Raw genomic sequence first — 21,444 nt, forward strand, 5'->3', positions numbered from 1 at the left:
ATAATGCAGCATAATTTGCCTTTTCTTGCTGCAGAATTTCGTCAACACTGTCCTAAAATTCAGTGCTGTCCAGCTGCATGATTGCAATGACCCTGATGATAGCACTGTGTGTTTTCACAAGGAGCATTCCTGCGCACAAACCTACAAGGGATACTGTGTGAATGTGTACTTCTTGAGATTAAAGGTTGATCTGTGGCTTCTAGAAATGATTTTTATACTGTCAAAGGCCGGACAGCACCCCTCAACAGCAAAGGTTTGCATAATCCATGTCAAATGTATGCTGTGATAGTGGGTATATGGCAAAGTAATACTGTGTCATTTTTGTTTTGGTGCCTTTGAAGAACCTGCAGATTTAGGAAACCAGATGAGTAATTTTGTGTTTATTTACTGTTGCATACTTCTCACATGCACATACCCACTGACTGATTTAGAACAATACTTCTATGTAGGACAGTGTGTTAGAAGGACGGTTTTTGCCAGGAAGCAGAGATGGGGTCTGGGCGGATGACTGCTGCTCTGCCCTAACTCGGTTTAGGAAAGACAGCACTGAGGCAGGACCAGAGACTGAGACAGCATCTGAGGGAGAGGAAAATGGAGCAGGATCTGGAAGTGATTTTTCAGTTGGCGGAGTTCCATCCGATGATTTAACTTCCAGCGGTTCTGAAGGACCTGATGATGGCAATTGTGTTGTCCCTTCAGAAGCACAGTCAGTGCAGCAGAGCAAACGTAGCAGGTTAGACCAACTCAGAGAGCAAGCACGTGTGTGGGCACGCACATACAAAGTGCTCTTTTGGCAGCCCCCAATTTAGTACAGCCCCAAATTCTGTCTTTCACTGGTGACGCTGGATGTAAAGTCAATACGACAAATTCTTTGCCAATTGTCTATGTCCATCTCTTTTTGGATATTGACTTCCTTGAGAAAATTGTGAAGCAAACAAATTTGCGTGCCAAACAATTTCTGAGGGAGCTTTGGGGCACCCTATGGCCTCATTCTAGGGCACACCAGTGGACTCCCACTTCATATAAGCAGTTGAAGATAGTATTGGGCCTTGCTGTCAAAATGTGGTTAGTGAACAAACCAAGCTTGCAGTCCTCCTGCTCTACTCGCACAGTTTGGGTAACCCTATCTTCGCACCGTACCTGAGCAGAGACCATTATTTGCTATTGCAGCGTACGCTGCATTTTAATGGCAATGCTGCTGCATTGCCCCGGGGCCATCCAGACCATGAGAGGTTGTTCAAAATTCAGCTTGTCATGGAACATTTGTCTGCTAGGTTTCCAAAGATTTATATTCCTCGAAAGAATATAGTGACCAATGAGTCCTTTATCCTGTACAACTGAGGGCTGCTGTTCAGGCAGTTCAATTCCAAGCAAAAGAGCTTGCTATTGTATGAAGTTATACATGCTGTGTGTACAGCATGACAGTGTATACAAGGAAGGACTCCACTCTAAATCCTGTAGGTCAACCTCCGACGCTAGGTAACACAGAAAGATTGTATGGGAGCTTGTCCAGCCACTACTTAACAAAGGTTTCCAAACCTTTATTTGTAAAACTTCTATATGGGATAAGAGCTATTCAGTGAGATGTACAAAGATGGCACTGTGGCCTCCAGTACATTTTTTTGTTGCCCAAAGGATTCCCACAGGAACTTGTGTGTAAGAAAATCCAGAAATCCCAGAGCACTGTGGTGCGTTCCAATGAACTGCTTGCAGTCACGTTCTCTGATAAGAGTGATGTGAACGTTCTCACTACAATTCAAGATAAGAGCCCTTCCCGTATCAGGGTTTGGGGTCAGATGGCCGAAGTTCACAAGCCCACCTGTATACGTGATTACAACAACTACATGGGCAAAGTGGATAAGAATGCTCAGGTTCTTCAGCCATACAATGCAAGTCGTAAAACTCATACTTGGATACAAAGCTGTTTAACCACCTGATCCACATGGCAACATGCAATGCATATGGGGCCTCATTTATGAATGCCTTGCGCCACCGGTGTGTCACTTTTTCCCATTTTAAAAGTGACGCACCGGTGGCGCAAGGCCTTCATAAATAAGGCCCATGGTGTTTATTATCAGATCACCAAGGGAAGACTCATGTCTTTCCTTGACTTTCAGTTGACTGTAATTGAAAGTCTTACACTAAAGAAGCAGCAGCCTCCACTTCAGGACATGGTAAGGCTGCAGGATTGACACTTTGCCGATCACTTTCCTGAAACAGCTAAAAAGACTCAACCATGTTGTCATTGTAGAGTCTGCTCTAAGCAAAGAAAGAAGCAGGAGAGTCATGTTTACTGTCCATAGTGCCCATCTCAGACAGCGCTGTGTTTTCTTACTTCCTTTATGTTGTAACATACAAAAGTGAATAATTGGGAAATTGCGGTGGAGCTGCTGTAAGGTAAACCCTTTAATGGCTATGCAAGGATACCTACCTTCCTTGGGCCACATCTTCACTAGGCATGCAGTCATACAATTTGTGTTACTTGAGGAAGTTATGGACTTGCTTATGGCCTGCCCAACACCTTTATCCGCCGTCAGAACATGGTAGGGGTTCGGTTCGCTGATTGACAAGTGCAATATAGTCCCCACACTGCACAAAATGGTGGACGGAACATAAGCCACTTTGTCACAAGTACCCTGTGTGGCAAAAATGTGAAGTCTTGACTAGATTGTGAACTGCTTTTTGTGGAACTTATATATATAACATAAGGACCACCCTGATTGCCCACGAGAACCAAAGTGAGTGTAATACATCAAACAGATGTACTGTGGAACACATTCACCAACACTTCCACTTGCTTAGAAAGTTTGCAAACTTAATTAGTAACATGTATCATAATAAATGTTATTGAAAAAAATACAGGACAATTTCTTGCTGTTAGAAGGTGGTTCTGACCCTAGGGGTCGCCCGGCTTTTTGAGCACCTAATTATTGAGCTTTTACTGTGGGGGAGCCTCATAATCTGGGACTCACCTACAGTGAACTCATAATGAACAAGACTGCGTGGTGATTTTACTGGTGTCCCCCTGGCTTGACTAGGCCGCTGCGCAGCAGCTGGAGTATGGGGCACCGCGCTGGTTACATGCAGACACATGTGTACATGCGTGTGCACACGTGTAGGGGCTGCGCAGGGGAGATTCCTAGTGTGCGCAGTCCAGGAGCAGCTACAGAGTGAATGGTGTGGCAGGAATTATGCAGAATTGGGTGGGTACATGTAATAGCTTTATACACTGGAAGGAAACATGCCAGGGAAAGTCAGTGCGTTTTACTGTGTTTTCACTTCATTATTCCCTTATGGGGAGGTGGAACCCATGGCTAGAATGACTTCCACAAGGCCTACAGATTCCAGACATGCACTAAAGTCCATTTTAGCGGATGTGAAAAGAAGTATTCTGCAGAGTTCAAAGTCATATTTGTACTGCTTTTTGGTCGTCCAGAAATGTCATATTTCTCTGAGTCCCTGGCTGGGGTGTGGCCCTGGAAGGTTAGATTAGTGACCTTTTCTCCCAGAGCGAAGATCTTCCCTCCAAGGAGAAAATATAGGTGGAGCTACAAGCCAATCCATCAACTGCTGTCGCTGGGTGCCAGGCACCAAGCTGAACCAAGGTGAAGGCAGCACTGGGGGAAGGAAGGCCAGTGGCCAGAGACACTGGATGACTCCATTTATTTTGAAAAACCCAGAGGCTAGACAAGAAGGAGGGAGAAGGGGCAGGGAAGTGATGTGTCACTGTTTGATAGGACACACACAGACTTCCTGCCAGCCCCCTACTCAACTTTTAAAAGGACTTGCACAGGAAGAGAATCTCTCTCTGGGGTGTGGTCTGCTGAGGCGGAAGGTTCTGGAGCCTGGCAATGGGCAGTTGGAAGGAGAGACCCCCTGACTGTCACCCTGGCCCCTAACAGCACCAGAAGAAGCACCCAGGACCGGTGCGCGGAAGCAGGGGCCTCTGCGCAGAGAGAAGAGAGGCGCAGGGAGCCAGTGAAGACCGCTCCCTGCAGAATGCACCCTCTTGGAGACCCAGAGGGTGAAGGAGAGTGCTCCCAGTGGTGGGGGGACGCCACCAGGAGCAAGAAGACGCAAAAATGGGGCAGATCGGACCCCCAGGGGCTGAGATATGGCCCCCGGAAGGTAGGCGACCTTTGACCCCTAAGAAGACCAACGACGAAGCGCGTGGGTCGCTGCTGCCGGTCTCAGATGCCCCCGGGGTGGGTCAGGTCCCGGGGGCTGCCCCAAAGGAGAAGTATGTTGTGCTCTCCGTGGAGGTGCCCTGCATGGAGGCCAGGAGCCCACCTTGGCCCCCACCGAAGATGGAGGCGGGGGAGCGCCGTCGTGTCCCCCTGTGAGGAGGAAAGCCGAGGAGCACCATCGCGCTCCCTGTGAAAATGCCCCCCACGGGGTGCCAGGAGCCCACCCTGGCCCCCGACGAAAATGGTGATGGGGCGCGCCGTCGCGCAACCCCATCCAGAGGAGGAGGGGCCCGGGACCCCATCTCCGGGCCCCGAGGTGGTGAGGGGGAGCACGTCATGCCCCTGAAGATGTTCAGGGGCCCGGGACCCCATCCCCGGGCCCCGAGTGTGGAGGAGGCCGGGGGAGTGCCGTCGCACTCCTCTGAAGACCCGCAGAAGCGGGGAAGCTGACTCGCGTCTGCCCGCCAGAGCGGTACAAAAGGGGGTGGTGATGGATGGAGCATCTGAACCAATCAAACACTCACACCCAGTCAACAGATCTGGGTTTAATCCATCACCGTTCTTTAGCCCACTCTGCGACCCCAGTTCAGAAATGGCCATATGCAAATCAGTCTGACCCTGTGCCTCATGGGAACAGTCCAGCCCGAACTGCCAAGCCATGCCTTCCCTGGACCGGAATGGATTAAACCCAGATCTGTTGACTGGGTGTGAGTGTTTGATTGGTTCAGATGCTCCGTCCATCACCACCCCCTTTTGTACCGCTTTGCTCGCCATAAGTTGGCAGGGTATGCTCAGACGTGAGTCCCTTGCTCACTTTGCCACTGGATTCAAGCAAGCCTGGCTGAAGACGGCTGAAATGCCAGAAACCGGTCCTAGGAAGCTTGTTTCCGGTCCAGGGAAGGCATGGCTTGGCAGTTCGGGCTGGACTGTTTTTGAGATCAAAAATTCCGGTGGGGTAAACAAATTATTTAGAAGTACACCCTTGCATTGTGTGGAGAAATTGGTCACATCTACACATACAGGGGTACTCCTAGACAAAGCCAACAATGCAAAATGGGCCTCATGGGTTCCGTAGATGGTCTTGTAGAGGTAAATGGATTACTCCAGCAAAGCACACCTTTGCATTGTGTCACAACACCAACATGATTCCATATCATGCGACGGCAGGAACGGCTCAGAGGACTCCCATTGACCTTGGTTTGATCCATTCCTGTTGTGGACTCTAGGCCCAGCCACACAAGTGGGGCAGCATTTTATAGATACAAATGGGGTAATGTAGGGTGGTAGGAATGTTGTGGATTTCTGTTGATTCCGGAAGTTTCTATCACAAAAATCTAGGAAAATGCTTTGTTTCAGGCAAAATTTGAGGTTGCAGAGCATTATATGAAAGATAACCTCATGGGATCCATGCAAGGTACACTATCCTGGAATCCCCCGGTTGTCTAGTTTGTTTGCATGGGTGGCACAACAGCAGTCCCAAATGCAACAGCTACTACTACTGCTTATCTCTCAACGTATCAATTTAGGGCTTTTTGTGTTGTCTCCTGGCGAATCCACACAAGTGGTGTACTGTTCTTATAGGGAGATGTGTGGGAACTCAGGGTGATAGGAAATGTGTGGGTCCCCACTGATTCTAGAACTTTCCTTCACAGAAATGTGAGGAAAATGTGTGTTTCTTACCAAAGTTTGACATTTGCAAAGTCATGTAGCCCTAGACTCCCCTGATTGTCTAGTTTTAAAAAATGTTCAGGTTTGCTAGGTTTGCCTAGATACCTACTTTGCAGTTTTCAGTGGGAAAATGTGATGTATCCATGTTGGATTTTGGACCTTTTCTGGCACTAGGCTTACACGCATAAGTGAGGTACAATTTTTATCAGTAGACTTGGGGGGATGCTGGGTGGAAGGGAGTGTGTGGCTCTCTGCAGATTCCACAATTTTCCATCAAATAAAGGTGAGCAAAATGTGTTTTTTAGTTAAAGTTTGAGGTTTGCAAGGGATTCTGAATAAAAAAACCTGGTGAGAGCCATGCAATTCACACCATTCTGGATTCCCCATGTGTCTAGCTTTCAAAAATGTGTGAGCTTGCTTCATTTCCCTAGGCACTGTCTAAGCTAGAGCCTAGAATCCACAGCTGCCCACTTTACAAAAACAGGGTCAGTTTTGAATGGCAAAATGTGATGGATCCATATTGCGATTTTGGCCATTTCCTGTTGCGGGCACTGGGCATACTCACACAGTTCAGGTACCATTTTTTTCAGGAGACTTGGGGGAATGCTGGATGGAAGGAAGTTTATGGCCCCCACAGATTACAGAACTTCCCATCACAGAAATGCGAGGACATTTTATTTAATCAAAGTTTGAGGTTCGCGAGGGGTCGGAGGAGGGAGGTGATGGGGTGGGCAGCCCTGTCCTGACACAGTGTAAATTACCTGATCAAGCAGTACTAGATTACTCACACTTGGCGGGAAAAGAACAGACCTTATGTCCGTGACCCGGGGGGGTGGGAAGGGGAGTTTAGTTAGAACTTTATCTCTTAGTTTTGTTTCTTTAGTGCACTATTTACACGAAGTCGAATGCTGTACTGGGTGTACTAATGCTGATTTTAAGTGTTATTGTATTCCTCTCTGACAGGACTGTCTTGGCCCTAACGATGATTTTTTTTTCTTTTCCTGGAATTATTAGTAAATTATCAGATTGCCACTTAGGTTGCGCTGTGACTTTGGACGATACCACGGTACTGTGATTCTGTTGTATGTGCACTGTTTTTGAGATCCTGTATAATCAAAACCACAATAAAATCATTATTAAAAAAAAATGTTTGAGGTTTGCAAGAGATTCTGGGTAAAAAAAAACTGGTGAGAGCCACTCCCCACACAAGAGAGGTACCATTTATATCAGTAGACAAGGGGGAATGATGATAGGAAGGAGGTTTGTGGCTCCCCACAGATTCTAGAACTTTCCATCACAGAAATAGGAGGAAAATGTGTTTTTAGGTGAAATTTAAGGTTTGTACGGGATTCTGGGTAAAAAAAAAGCTGGTGAGAGCCAGTCAAGTCGCTCCACAATGGATTACCCGAGGTGTCTAGTTTTTAAAAATTTCCTTTTTTGTAGGTTTCCCTAGGTGATGGCTAAGCTAAGGCCCAAAATCCATCTCAACCCGCTGTACAAAAAGAAGTGTTGGTTTTGAGTGGCAAAATGTGATGTATCCATGTGGCATATTGGGCTGTTTCCTGAAGCAAGCACTAGACCCACTCACACATATGAGGTACCATATTCATCAGAGCCATGCCTCTCTGGATTGTCCCTGGTGCTTAATTATCAAAGATATAATGGTTTGCTAGGTTTCCCTAGGTACCGGCTCGGCTGGGGCCCAAAATCCACAGATACCCACTTTGCCAACAACGGGTTCGTTTTTAGTGGGAAAATGTAAGGTATCCATGTTGCATATTGGGCCATTACAGACACTAGGCCTACCCACACAAGTGAGGTCCCATTCTGATTGGAAGAAGTAGGGGAATGCTGGGTGGAAGGAAGTCAGTGGCTCCTTGCAGATTCAAGAACTTTTCATCACAGAAATGTGAGAAAAATATGTTTTTTTAAATCAAAGTGTAAGGTCTGAAAGGGAGTCTGGGCACAAAAACCAGGTGAGAGTCATGCAAGGCACCCCACTCTGGATTCCTCCAGGTGTCTAGTTTTTCAAAATGTTTATGTTTGTTAGGTTTCCCTAGGTGCCGGCTGAGCTAGGGCTCAAAATCTACAAAAAAAGGGTGAGTTTTGAGTGGGAAAAATGTGATGTATCCATGTTTCGTTTTAGGTCATTTCCTGTCACAGCTTGGCAGTAGGCCTACCCACAAAATGAGGCACCCTTTTTATCGGAAGACATGTGGGAGCATAGACTCAATTTCACTCAGTTCATTCATCGTGGTGGTATCTCTCACCTTTGTTGTTTTGTTCCCCATCCCGGTTCCCTGACCATCCTGCCTAATTTCTGACCTGCTTCCTGGATTATGATTTGATTGTGTTTGTTGAATGGTTGCCTGAACTCTGTCGTGCCTCTGGATTATTCATTGATATTGGTTGCTATGCTTGTTCTCCATGTTGCTCGCTGAATTCCTTGATGTTTATCGACTTGGAATGCTACAATTGTTGCAATCAGCTTCCTTCGTTTGTTGCTTAGGTTCCCCATGGCCTGCCATTGCAAAGCCAGTAATCATATTATCCAATACTGCTCTTTCTCAGGGATTATAAAATGTTTATGAAACGTAATAAAACTTTGTTTTATTTACTTTCAGTATACATTTTGCTTGAAATAATTGTCCCCTACACATTCCTTCTCTCTTTTATTCCCTCTTCCAGACTCTTTTATTACAAACTGTTCTTCCTTTTCATCTCACGCCTATGCAGACATAACTCTGCTCAGTACTTGACTAGCTTCCCTGGCTTCTGATGATTTTTCTAACTTTGGGGCATATTTACAAGGAGATAGCGCCACCATAACGTCACTTTTTTCCATGTTCCGGTGGCACAATGGCCTGCCCCATATTAACAAAGTGGTGTTAAGCCACTTTGCATGGCTTAATGCCGCTTTGTACTTATGATACCATTTTCATGCTGCTTTCTGCGTGAAACACGCATGCAATGGGTGATGCTGTGGTCTTTCCACCGCAACACCCATTACTTTTTGACGCTGCCCCAGATTTACAAGGATCTGTAAATCTGAGGCAAAAAACAAACGTCATGCAAAAGCAGGCATTAGAATGGCGCATTGAGGAGAAATACCTTAATTTCTCCTCGTTTTTTGGGTTTCGCCTGCCGAAAGGCTGCGCTCTGCGCAGCCTTTCAGCGCAGGTGAAATCCTATGTCGACACTAAGGACTTCGGGAACGTCCCCCGGCTCTCATTGGCTAGCTCCATAAATGGAGGCTAGCCATTGGGTGCCGGATCTGTCCGTCAAGGCCGGACCAGATTCGGGGGCGTTCCCGAGATTTTTTCCCTGGGCGGAGTTACGTTTTTTCCCGTTCCCTCCCCTTTCCCGTCGTCCGTGTTCTCTCCCGCCCCCCTCCCGTCGTCCGTGTTCTCTCCCGCCCCCCTCCCGTCGTCCGTGTTCTCTCCCGCCCCCCTCCCGCTTGTTTTCCTGACGCTGGCCTCGCAATGGCGCTGCGTCTCTCCTCCCCCTCCCGCTTGTTTCCTGATGGCGGCACCGGCCGAAGATGGAGGCGTCCTTTCCCTTGCCGCAGAGCTCAGGGGCGCAGCCTGACCCTGCTCCAGAGCTCTCTTCTGCACAAAGTATCTCGGTGCCAGCCAGCCGGGAGGAGGGGGAGGCTGGATCCGGGTCCACGCGGACGGCGAGGGATCTCCGTGCACCATGTTTGCTGCCTGCCTGCTGCTCGTCGCTCTGCTGCTGCACGCCCGGACGGAAGGTAGGCACGGGGGCGCCTTGCTTTTCAAAGACGCCGCCTTCCCGCCCCCCCTCCCGCTGACCGTGTGCTGTTCCCGCCCTCCCCCCCCTCGCTGTCCTGTGCACCGTTCCCGCCCTCCCCCCCCTCGCTGTCCTGTGCCCCGTTTCCGCCCTCCCCCCCCTCGCTGTCCTGTGCCCCGTTCCCGCCCCCTCCCGCTGTCCGTTCCGCACCCCCTCCCCGTGTGCCCGTTACCAGAAACAGCACACAGACTTAGCACACATGCCACTGCTTAAAAGAAAGATATTTTCGAATAATGGAACACAACATTTAGCATCAGCAGCATTAGATGGATGAGAATCAGAGTGTAATCAGAAACAAGATTAGCTAAATTAGAACATAGAAAGCCCCACCATCCCTCCTCACCCGCAATCCCTCCCACTATCCACTTCCTTACCCAGCTACCAGTGAACACCATTACAGTGATATCTGTGGTTGAGCTAATGGTGTATGTTCCCTTATCTGCGTCTGTGGGCCTACCAGGACACTGCCAGTGTGGAATAGTTTCCTGTTGGATATTTAGAGTTCATAATGGATATCCGTACAAGCTAATTAGCTAGGTTAGCTAGGAGGATTTATGATCAGTTTTGAGATTCACAGCCCACAGCGAAGGGTTCCCAATTAATACTATCCTCAGCCTGGGCAAACCGCATATCAAGAGTGTATTTGCATCTACCTCAGCTTGGGCAAAGCTATCCAAATCTGACAAGGTTTGGGGCAAAGAGGATCTGTAATTCATAGAGATCTGTCCCTTTGCTAGGATCAATGCAAGGGCTAGGAGTTTACTGCATGATCGGTCAGCTTTAGGCCACAGAATAAGCTCCAAAAGGCACATGCATGTCTGTTCAGTGAGTCAGCTCACCACTGCCTAACTACCCCACAATACTGCACCACATGACAAAAGGTGGCCCATTCCTCTTCATATCTAGGGCAGCCAAATGACAAACTTATAACCTCTAATCATGCTTGGGTCAAGTATGTCTGCTTAATATAATTAAAATGCAACAGCTTCAACATTTTGTGAACCAGACATTGTAGGGTACGGGCCCAGAGTCCCCACCAAGTCCCTTTTACATTCTGTTTTAAGGATATCTAGATTGCTTTTACTGGTGGTCCTACTGGCCCTGTACACCACAGTGATGAAATGACACCCACCTTCTAACACCCATGTGAAAAGAATCTGCATCACAGACTACCTCTTGCTCCGCCATTATCTTGCCCCATATGTGTGTTTTTGCCTTAGTAATGCTGCATAAGAGGAATAGTCCAATGAGCATGTCCTATGCGCATTTATCTCTTTGAATGCCAAAAGATTGGCCTGAATCATACAGCCTGCTATTTGAGGTCACTCCAGCTCAGGCAGGCTTCCAAGCGATTTTTGCAACTGGGCAAAACCTCTGCAGCAGCCACAGTGATAACCCATCTGGCATAAAGGAATCCACCAGTCTTAAGCTTTGGTTAGTATTTCCAGTTATATTTCACTGTCTGTAAAAGTACCGCAGTAACTCTGATCAGAGCCTTAATTCAGGATGTTCTGCAATGTATATCTGTGGGAGCTGTTTCTTCAAGGACTTGAGCGTATTCCATAGATGTTTCAGGATCTAACAACCGCAACCATTGAAAATGTGCCCTTACTGCAGGGTCACTTAATTTTTTGGCTTTTTTGCTGAGCCCTATGTTTGCTGGCTATAAAACTGTGATTTACCCCAGCTAACCAGTGGTAAAGTGATTGTCCTTTCAACATGGTAAAATTTGTATACTCCTGACTGGCGTATTTAACATACGCTATCAATAGACTGAAGCCCCTTATTGAGCCAATGACTCCAGTGACTATGCAAAAATTACTACAGGCCTGCCACCTGTAGCCTGGCTGTGCAGGTTTAAGCTCCTAGTTCAACCTTTCAAAATAAAACCTTGCGACAGGCTTAAACCTTCCTTTTGAATATTATTAAGCGCCCATAGGGTGGTCCTGTTTACCCATAGGGTAGGGAAGGGGGTATGGAATTTAAAAGTAGTATGTGTTTAAGTGTAACAGTCCACACGTCCTTACAGTGAAAAAGCATACAAGTTATTTTCACTGTAGCAATGCTGTCTGCTTCCGTGGAGAAACACCGGATTACATTATAATACCTTAAAATGCTAATTTCGGATTGGTAACAGCTAGAGAAATATTTTATGGACTCTTTTGAAAATTCAAATCTTAACCAACTATTACAGAAAAGGTAATTTAGAACAAGCATTTACAATGCAACGGTTTCGCCTTTGGAAATGTTAAAGCTATTTGCAATGTAAATGACAATGCCATTTATTTATCTGTTTTCAAAACCAACACATAAATACAAATGTTGTCATTTACAATGCCAATAGCTCAAACTTTTCCAAAGGCGAAACCGTTGCATTGTAAATGCTTGTTTCTCTTTCTATGTGTGTTTGCAATTTGCAGCACACATAGAAAGAGCAAATGGCCTTTAAAGATTGTTTATGTGCAGGAAGGGACAACTTCCTGCACATAAACAATCATTCCCTGCAACACAAACACCCTTGCACAATGGTGCAAGTGTGCCTATTTTGGTGCTAGGCAGCTATTTTTAGCACCAGCACAAGGGAAGACACACGGGCATCGTATTCTTGTGAATATGGAGCATTCTTGCATTTTTTACACGACACAGCGTGGCGCTTCAAAATTTGCTGCAGCGCCGCACCGTTTCCTTGTAAATATACACCCTGGTCTTTCAGTCCCCATCTCTGAACTTGAAACACCTACCTTACTCCATGCCTATATATCTTGCAGGGTGCATTCCCATCCCAACTATCATAGGTAATATATAATATAGTTTGAGTAATAATTTACCAAACTAAGTCCTACACCATATTCCCAATCTTAAATTAATATGCGGGTTGAGCTGTATGTTCTTTCCCTCTCTAGGTATACTTGGGCCAATCTAGAAGTGCCATGTAATCCTTGCAACTTGATTTTCTATCTTTACAGTAGTCGAAAATACAATTAAGTATTCGTAATTGTGTCATCAATGTGTAGCTGAGCCAACATTTCATTAGAGCGTATGGCAAACCATGATGTAAGCACTACAAAGCTATTGCGTGTCATTTTCTCCTGCTTAATGAATAATGTTAACACACACAATAGTCCACATGAACATCAACTGTAATAATCCCACATACATTGAGAAATATAATAAAACAATCACTGACTCGAATTGCTTTCCATATTTATTGTGATAAATGTTAAGTATGAGTCCAGACAACCAATAACTTTGAGTCTCCTCTGCTCTAAGTAATGAGTAGTCAAACCAAGCATGCTCTCTGAGAGCTTGAGTCTTCAGTGAGGATCAACATTCTGCAGGTGAGGGGACAGATAAGTGCAAAGTGGGCTACCAGAGAGGGCTGCCTTCCAACACCTTTAATAGCTGAGGGTATCATGACCTCTGTGCAACTCTTTTGAGTCCGGGGTGGTTGTTTCATGGGTGTAATTACAATAAATAAATAGAAAATATATTCTTTTTAATTCTGTCATCATTAGAAATATCTCTTACTTTAAAATCATTATACAGTACTTTACATCTTATTCCGAAAAAGTACCAGCTGTTTCGGTAAAGGGAAAAGGCCAGCATTGTACTTATTGAAAAGATTTCAAATTCTCATACCTGCACTTGTTTTATGCTATTACATGTTAACATATTCCATTATCTGTGTGCCATTTGTCATAGTCACTAAATGGATAGTATATCTTTTATAACACATCAACTTTCTGATTCATTTGGCAACCATGTCTTAAAAAAATCAAATCTATTCATACTACACAGTACATTAGCCTGCGCATTTCCAATCTCAAACATTCAGAGCAGTTGTTTCAGGATTAAACATTGATAGATTGTAATATACAACACTGTATGAGCAATCACTGAGCAGGTAATATTTTCATTGACATATAAGCAGTCTCTTTGAAGGTAAATTGTATGTTTTCAATTTTATGCACAAACTCCAAATCTTTAGTTGTTCAAAGACTTTAAAACAAACCGCAAGAGGTGGCTTAGGGAGTTCTGTCACAACTATGAATGTTATCAGTAATTCAATTCTCTTATTTTACCCTTTAGATAATTGGAAATAACTATTTGCATGTTACAGTGCGATGTCCTAAAGTCTCAAAAATATTGACTCTCCTCCCAACATTTAAATGATGATTGTTTAAAATGGTATAGAAAAAAACTTTTCACAAATAACCAGAATACCTATAGGAGAGACACTTTTCACCAGTGAGGGATATACTCGCATAAAGACAGCACACATTTAGAGAACTGTTACAAAAGAGACTACCACCAATTAGAAAAAACAAAACCTGGGAAAACACTAACCGTAACGTAGAGCTAATGAGGGCGGTCGCATGAGAGCACACCACACAAGAATAATGTGAATGTAAGTGGAGCACTTATGTAAGAAAAAGAAGGAACACAAACATTAAACGCAAACACTGCTAATAAAGATATTTCTCACCGTTATGTCTCCTGAGGAATACCGTATGTTGCATGCAATTAGCTAGCATCCTCCTTTCCAGGCCATCAGACAAAGTTGGCACATGAACAATTGGATTTAAAATTTTAACTTTAAGAAGAAACAAAAATCTACTGTGCCATTCAAGAATTGTTTCGCAGTCTGGAAGAAGTGGCTGATTGTTGTGCAATAAGGAGGCAGATTAGGAAACAAAGACCCATTGCTATTGCCCTCTGAGCCAGTGGCTTGTGGTCAACGGCTTTGTCCACCAGCTTACTTCCATTTGCTCTACAGTTGGCCTTCTCTCTATGCCTCACCTTGATGATGGCTAGATGGAAATGTAGGAATTTTCGGATAGTGTGGAAGAGCTTTGTATAAATGTAGTCGTTTAGGTTTGACAAGGCACCCGCTACACTCAAATAAACTTATGATTAATTTGTTACTGAGGATAGGAAGAGAGTAGAGTGTAGACCTAGTATGCTTCTATAGTGGAATTCGTGGCATTGCAAGATTACGGACTGCCTCACTGAACCATAAGACAAAGAGAGAGTGCTGGGATGCTACTTAGACTAGAGGGAGGTCTCCGTGTGCACCAAACATTCACCCATGCTGCATATCATTGTTAATTTCTTGGAACCTCAGCACTTTCAAAATCTCTTAAAGTTCTCTTGAAATAATTCATGACTATATCTGACCTGTAAGTTGTAAAAGATAATTTGGTGCAAAATGAACATGATTTTTTGTGTTAAAGGAATACGTTTTGCTACCTTTTAAATTTTGGGGCCCTTAGAAACCATTCGAGAGGAAAGCAGAGAGTTTTGATGCAAATTCTTAGCAGAAAAATATTCTTAGCAAATGCCTTTTCCTTATGTTAGAGTCGGTGACAATCCAGGATCCATAGGAGCACTGCTTGACCAGCTGTAGTTCCTACGTGTTCTACATTTGGAATAGCACCTGGGCATTGGTGGGTGATGGAGCTACAGGGTACACACCTAAGTTAGTCTCGCATTTCCTGACTTTGGAGGTTTTACTTGTAACCTGGGCATCACTAACTGTAGTCATATTTTTTTTTAAATATGTTTGTATTCATTACCTGTCATATGCGAGTACATATTGTGCTAAAGTAGCTACTGAAGCAATATGGAGATCCTATTATGTTTGAATGGCTTTAAGTAGCTCAGTTGGTATATGTGGGGTTCTGGAGATGTATGATAAGGTATGGTACATGTTTACAGTGAACTAGAAACGTCTTATCTGTAGTCTCATGATTTATTGGGGCCCAGATTAACTAAGGCCCCGTGCCCGCACACAGAATTACTAAAATTAGTAAAACAGCACCGTAGATGCTCTGCGTGCTGCACTCTACGAGGATTTTAAAGACATTTTCCAGAATGCACAGGAGTGTGTAATTTGAAGGTGCTGTGAACAAGTGTAATTTACCATTTCATTCTCTAGGTCAACTGAACTTTGAAAAGAGTGATGGAATGAACTGCTAAGTCATTAATTAAATACATATTACTAGAGATTGCTAAAGGCGTGCTTTGGTTTATGTTCTACATGTATCCAATATAAATGGCATACTTTCTAAGCCGCTGAGACGTTTTTAGGAAGATATTAGGGTTTGCCAAGCTGTTAAAAAAAATGTACTGCCGTCCTTATTTCTATGTGAGGTTATTTCCGAGATCAGGCTCCAATTAGAAGCAGATCTTTTTGTGAATAGCATATTTCTAGCATCACTCCAGGAACACCTCCATCTTACAGCTGGGATAAACATGGCCGTCTGTGACACTGATCCTTTCACCTTCACGACTCCTATGGAAATATAGCTGGTCAGCAGTTCCATTTTAGAAAGGCTGCTCTTTAGGTCACTGAAAAGGGGCTTAGTGCTTCCACTAATGAAGAGGAGAGGACTTAATTTGCCTTAATGGCAAAATATTGGCCTTACTTTACTTTTTTGGGAAAAAGACTATGGAGAAGACCAGTCACCCAATTCGCAAACCTGTCTTGTTAGATCACTAGAACTTATTTGAATCTGCTCTGTCCTGTGTTGCAGACAAAACTAGAAACCCATCAGTTCCTCTGATGCCTTCTGGAGATTTAACACTTTGTTTTAGGCAGGTTTTCTTTTTACAAGTGGTAATATGTTCTGGTGTACTGGGCGTGGGGCCCGCATCTCTAAGGATTCCAGGGAACTGTGATTAGTTTCCCAAATCAGGGATGTCGATTATAGTCATGGTCTACTGTGTGGGTACTCAACACAACACAATGAAAGTTAGTATAGCTCATGCGGGCCTTTAAAAAAGTTAGTAAATTGATGCGGCCTTCTGCATCACATTGTGTCGCACAAGCTCTTAAGCAAAGCTTTAGTATATAAGGGCCTTGGGGGCATATTATTAATGGACAGAAATAATTATCTCTGGCCTTGCTTAGCGATAAACTTCTTATCGCACGCTATCTCTGGAATTTATCGCCCTGGTAGCGCGTTATTAACAACGCGTTTCTCCAGGGCGATAAAAGTTCCAGAGATAGCGAGGTTATCGCCGTTTTGCAGGGAACATCACTGGTTTTCCAGCGATGTTCCCTGCAAAACGGTTGATAACCTTGCTGATACAACCCTGTAGTCGTATGAGCATAATCCACCCTCTATGTCAAACATAGGTAAGTCAGGGTTTTAGCAGACGTTAGATTTTTGCGAAAACGTCTGTTTTCACCAAAATCTAACGTCTGCTAAAATCCTGTGGGCTGCCTTATAAATATCGCGATGTGAACATCAGCTATATTTGCAAGGTAGTCCATTCCGGGTACGCCCAGTGACGCCCACTTTGCATCTCATTAGAGATGCAAAGGGAAGCGCTGGGAAAAGGGGTGATAACATGCGATTATGCAGGTCAAAGATTGAGTGAGTGTGTCTGAGTGGGTTTGCGAGGGCCTCCATGAGTGTGTCAGACAGTTTGTGAGTGAGTGCGTGAGTCTGTGAGGGGGTCTGTAAGTACAGTTCTTGCAGAAGGAATCCACTTCCATCACATCCCTTCAGAGTGAAACTCCTGCCATGGAAAAACACCCTCCATCACATCCCTGCCAAGTGCTGCTCCTGTGGAGGTAAACAACCTCCATCACATCCCTGCTGAGTGCAGTTCCTGTGGAAGTAAACAACCTTTATCACAACCCTACTGAGTGCAGCCATAAAGGAGGGAAACAATCACCACTGATCTCCACAGAGTGCAGTCGTTCTGTGCAAGGTTGTGCACACATATTTTCTAGGTTAGGGCTTTCTGTGGGTGTCTTTAGATGATGGTGTTATAAACTGCTCGACCTTTATCCTAATGCTAGTTCACACTCAAAGAAACGAAGCGAAGGATAATGGGTCACAAGTTTGATGCAGTGTATACAACAGACACACAAAAGAAGAATTTGTAAATGCATGCTATACCGTCTCATATACGCCACGTGTGGTAAATAGTACTCTCTAAGGGCCAGGTTTGTAACGCAAGGGTGAAAGAGACCAACTGAAAAACACTTTGTGAATCGGGCCCTCTGTGTTTACAGTGTGTTAGAGAAGCTCTACGCAATATTTAAGAGCTATACATGACTTCATAGTAATGACACAATAGCGAATGAGTAGTGCACTGTAGAGTCAGTGCGTAAAACAATTTCACAACTAACCACAGATAATTGTCGAGCCACATTTGTCCTAAATATACCAGGCTACGCTTAGAGACAGCACCTACCATCGCCCCAGGGAACCAGCAATGCTTTCTGTCTCACGTCCACCACAGCCACGTACGCCAATATACATATATTTACAATGCACAACAAAAGAACACTATGTGTAAAGAAAGCTGACTAGGCCTGCCAAGTGCAGGCCCAGTATATCTGGCCCAGTCTACTAGGCCTGGTCGGTGTCAGAGAAAATAGATTCTGCTTCAGCAGAACAACTCCAAGGCCAAGGCAGTCCACTTCAGTCATGAAGTCTGAACCAGAAGAAAAGTCTTACTGCGGCCGGCAAACTCGAAGAAAAACCATTGGTTTGCCCCGATGAGAAACATCTCAGAAATTGGCACAGTCTTGATTTATCAGGCTGAGACAAACTGACACATTCTGCCTAAAATAAGCAGCCTATGAAAATGTGGAGCAGTCCTCCTGGGACCGGTAGAACGGGGCGACAAGCCCTGTTTACCACAGACCGGAAGGCCTTGGGCTCCCTCCGCGTGGGCATAGTCTATAGTCCTCCCTGCTGCTTGCAGTGGTAACTGTACGAGCCCGTGGGATCACTTTCACAACGCCTTCATCTTCATCACGGGGATCGGGACAGCTTGGAATATCTTAATGGCATCCATGTCGGTGAGAAGCTTACTCCAAGTGGGCCGGAAGCTTCCTTTGAATCCAACAAAAGCCATTTTATCTGAAAAGGAGAAAGATGTTAAGGTAAACAATACTTTAAGAGGCTAAGTAGTGAGAAATGTACCCGTTACATGTAAAAATGTCAAATATTCTTTACTCAATATGTTCTCCGTTTCCTAAGTAAGTTGGGCAGAACGCTTATCAACATATGTTCCCATAAGAGGTGCGTTGAAGGCCCCTTTGATATTTGACATTGAGATAATGCGGGTCCACTTTGTGCGTTCTAGTGAAAGGAGAAATATTTATAGAGCCACAGAAATGACTGTGCATTTTGTTTTACTGAAAACTGTGTAAAATAAGGGCTCACCCCCTATATATAAGGATCACTGGAGACCTTTCCTTTGGCCCGTCGAGCGTCACACTTGTATAAATGCATACACCTGTCAACATCACTAGTATATTGAACGGTTGATTGTATGGCATTTTATTGCAGGGCCGGCTTTAGGCATGTGCAAGCTGTGCACCTGCACAGGGCCACCAAACCCCAGGGGCCACCACGCCAATATATATCCTTAATATATTAATCCTCTGAGGATGGATACATATTTGCGAGGTGGCCCCTGGCAGGGATTTGGCGGCCTCCGGCTCTGTTCCAATTCTAAACACCCTGACCCCCTCCCCTCTTTACTTGCCTGCGCGCCCCGCCTGGACCCCCTCTTCCGGGCCCCCTACCTACGCTCCCTGCCCAGGGCCACCATGAGCCTAGAGCCGGCCCTGTTTATTGCATTGTATTGGTGTCTACAGCGCACTTTCCAGATCACTTGCAATGATTAACATGCTCTCCTGGGCATTCTGATGCATTATTTATCTAGCACGTCATATCCCTGGTGACATTAAGCACTCAAATTTGCATTGGGCGATTTTTTTCCTCGGGATGCGGTGTTTACTGAGGCGGCTTTAGGAGGCGATGACTGCAGATGGTTCCCACACATGCTGCCGCTAGTGCACACTCCCGACCCTGGAATCTTTGAACACCTGCACCAAGGATCGGAAAGCTGGGGAAGACCTGCAGTCGACACGGCTCTCTCTGGAAGTAAAAGTGAGCGTGCCGCAGTGAGAAGTCAAGACTGTGGAGGTTCAGGACAGCATGCACTCTCAGGCACCATATGCGGGCCTACCACTGCGCAGTGAAATCACAGGACAGACACTCAGGATTACTCGTCTGGGCCGGAAGTCCCGAGCGACCCCGGCCCCTTTATTTATGCTCTCTGGCCACGACTGGCCAGAGAGTGAAACATTGTGTGTGGGTGCTTCCGGGGCTTCACCCAGCTAGGGTGAATAACTAGACCGCTACAGAGACGGGTCGAGCTTTCCTCCGGTGTGCTGCTAAACCCTGAGTTCTGAGAACTTGATTACAGAGCTACCTCCATTGGGATCGAACGTAGTCAAACATTGTGATTCAGCGGTTATATCTGCAAAGCGAAATTCATAAACTGGGCAAGAGACAGGAAACAATTCGAGAAAGGACCGGAGTAAGAAAGTGGGGGTGAAATGTCTGCAGCTCTTGGATGTATTAATAGATCCTGATACATTAGATAATCATGACGGCAACAACAGTAGCCCAGTAGGAAACATTAGTTCAACATGCCCCAATCAATACCCCCTATTTACAAAACAAACTAAGATACAGTCTGACTCTCAGCTGCCTTCAGTGGAACACATCGAGATGGAGACAGCCCCATGACAAAATGCGTCTCTCCTAGTGGGTATACATCAGTCTCAGGGTATTATACAAGTACCCCCTTTGATGACAGATATTCAGACAGGAAATAAAAATAAATTCCAAAAAAAGAATGAAAGGGAAGAATCATTTCAATAAATACTCAAACATACTCGAGGACATAAAAGATCTGAAAGCGTCGCAAGTAGAAGAAATAGCAATACAAGACTTTCTAAAATGGAAGAACATATGTTGCTTATTCCAGAAAGACCAAAGGAGGCAGAAAGTCGAGTCTCAACCTCAAAGGATAAGGTAGCAAGCATGCAGAAGGAAGTTATCCATATCGAGAAGCATAAACACTTAATTGAAAGCAAGCTACAATGTTTAGAATATTATAACAGATGCTCTAACCTCCGTCTGGTGGGCATCCCAGAAGGATGCGAGGACACCCAAGTTCTGAAATGGTCTGAGACACTTCTGAGAAAAGCAATACCAGAGTTGGATGGGGATCTGACCAGTACTAGAGCTCATAGGGTACCAGCTCAGAAATATGCAAATGTGAAATATCCACGTACAATACTTCTTAACTTTGCAGACTATAGGGTGAAGGAGCGCATTTTAAACCAGGCTATTGAGAGAAGGACTCTCTCAATGCCAGAAGTGTGTAAATGTAAAATTTTCGCAGACATGTCAGCAATTACCCCAAGGAGACGTGGAGGATTTGTTAAAATGATTGACTTGTTTAATGCTAAGTCTCCATTGTTCAACAAGCAAAACTTAAGGTATTGGTGAAAGGTCAATTCTTTCTATTTAATGATGTTGAAGAAGCACAAGCACTTCTTATGAAACTGTCTAACTAAAATCTAAATTATGTAGGTGCTAACTGAGCATTCCGACTGCAGGGGGCAATGTAATATATAATTATGGGGTATGATGGGGGTGATGGAAGGGGGGCCCTTTCCTGGAAGTAGATTCTAGTGCAAGGAAGGGATACACGCACAAGGGTGTAATACAACACCCAAATCAATGGGGAGGGGAGGAAGGAGGTGTGGTCAATTCTTTCTATTTAATGATGTTGAAGAAGCACAAGCACTTCTTATGAAACTGTCTAACTAAAATCTAAATTATGTAGGTGCTAACTGAGCATTCCGACTGCAGGGGGCAATGTAATATATAATTATGGGGTATGATGGGGGTGATGGAAGGGGGGCCCTTTCCTGGAAGTAGATTCTAGT

At 44.9% G+C, this 21,444-nt stretch overlaps 1 protein-coding gene across 1 annotated transcript in view; it reads right to left on the bottom strand.

Annotated features, from left to right (window-relative positions):
* Nucleotides 1-12,852: 12,852 nt before the first annotated feature.
* CEMIP (cell migration inducing hyaluronidase 1) overlaps nucleotides 12,853-21,444 on the bottom strand; it is a 551,721-nt gene continuing 543,129 nt past the window's right edge. Inside the window, exon 28 of the mRNA XM_078682930.1 lies at nucleotides 12,853-18,550. Within this exon, the coding sequence (XP_078539056.1) occupies nucleotides 18,423-18,550 (128 nt within the window). The 3' untranslated portion in view covers nucleotides 12,853-18,422. The remainder of the gene's footprint in view (nucleotides 18,551-21,444) is intronic.

This window comes from Lissotriton helveticus, chromosome 3_1, assembly GCF_964261635.1.
Source record: "Lissotriton helveticus chromosome 3_1, aLisHel1.1, whole genome shotgun sequence".
NCBI lineage: Eukaryota > Metazoa > Chordata > Amphibia > Caudata > Salamandridae > Lissotriton > Lissotriton helveticus.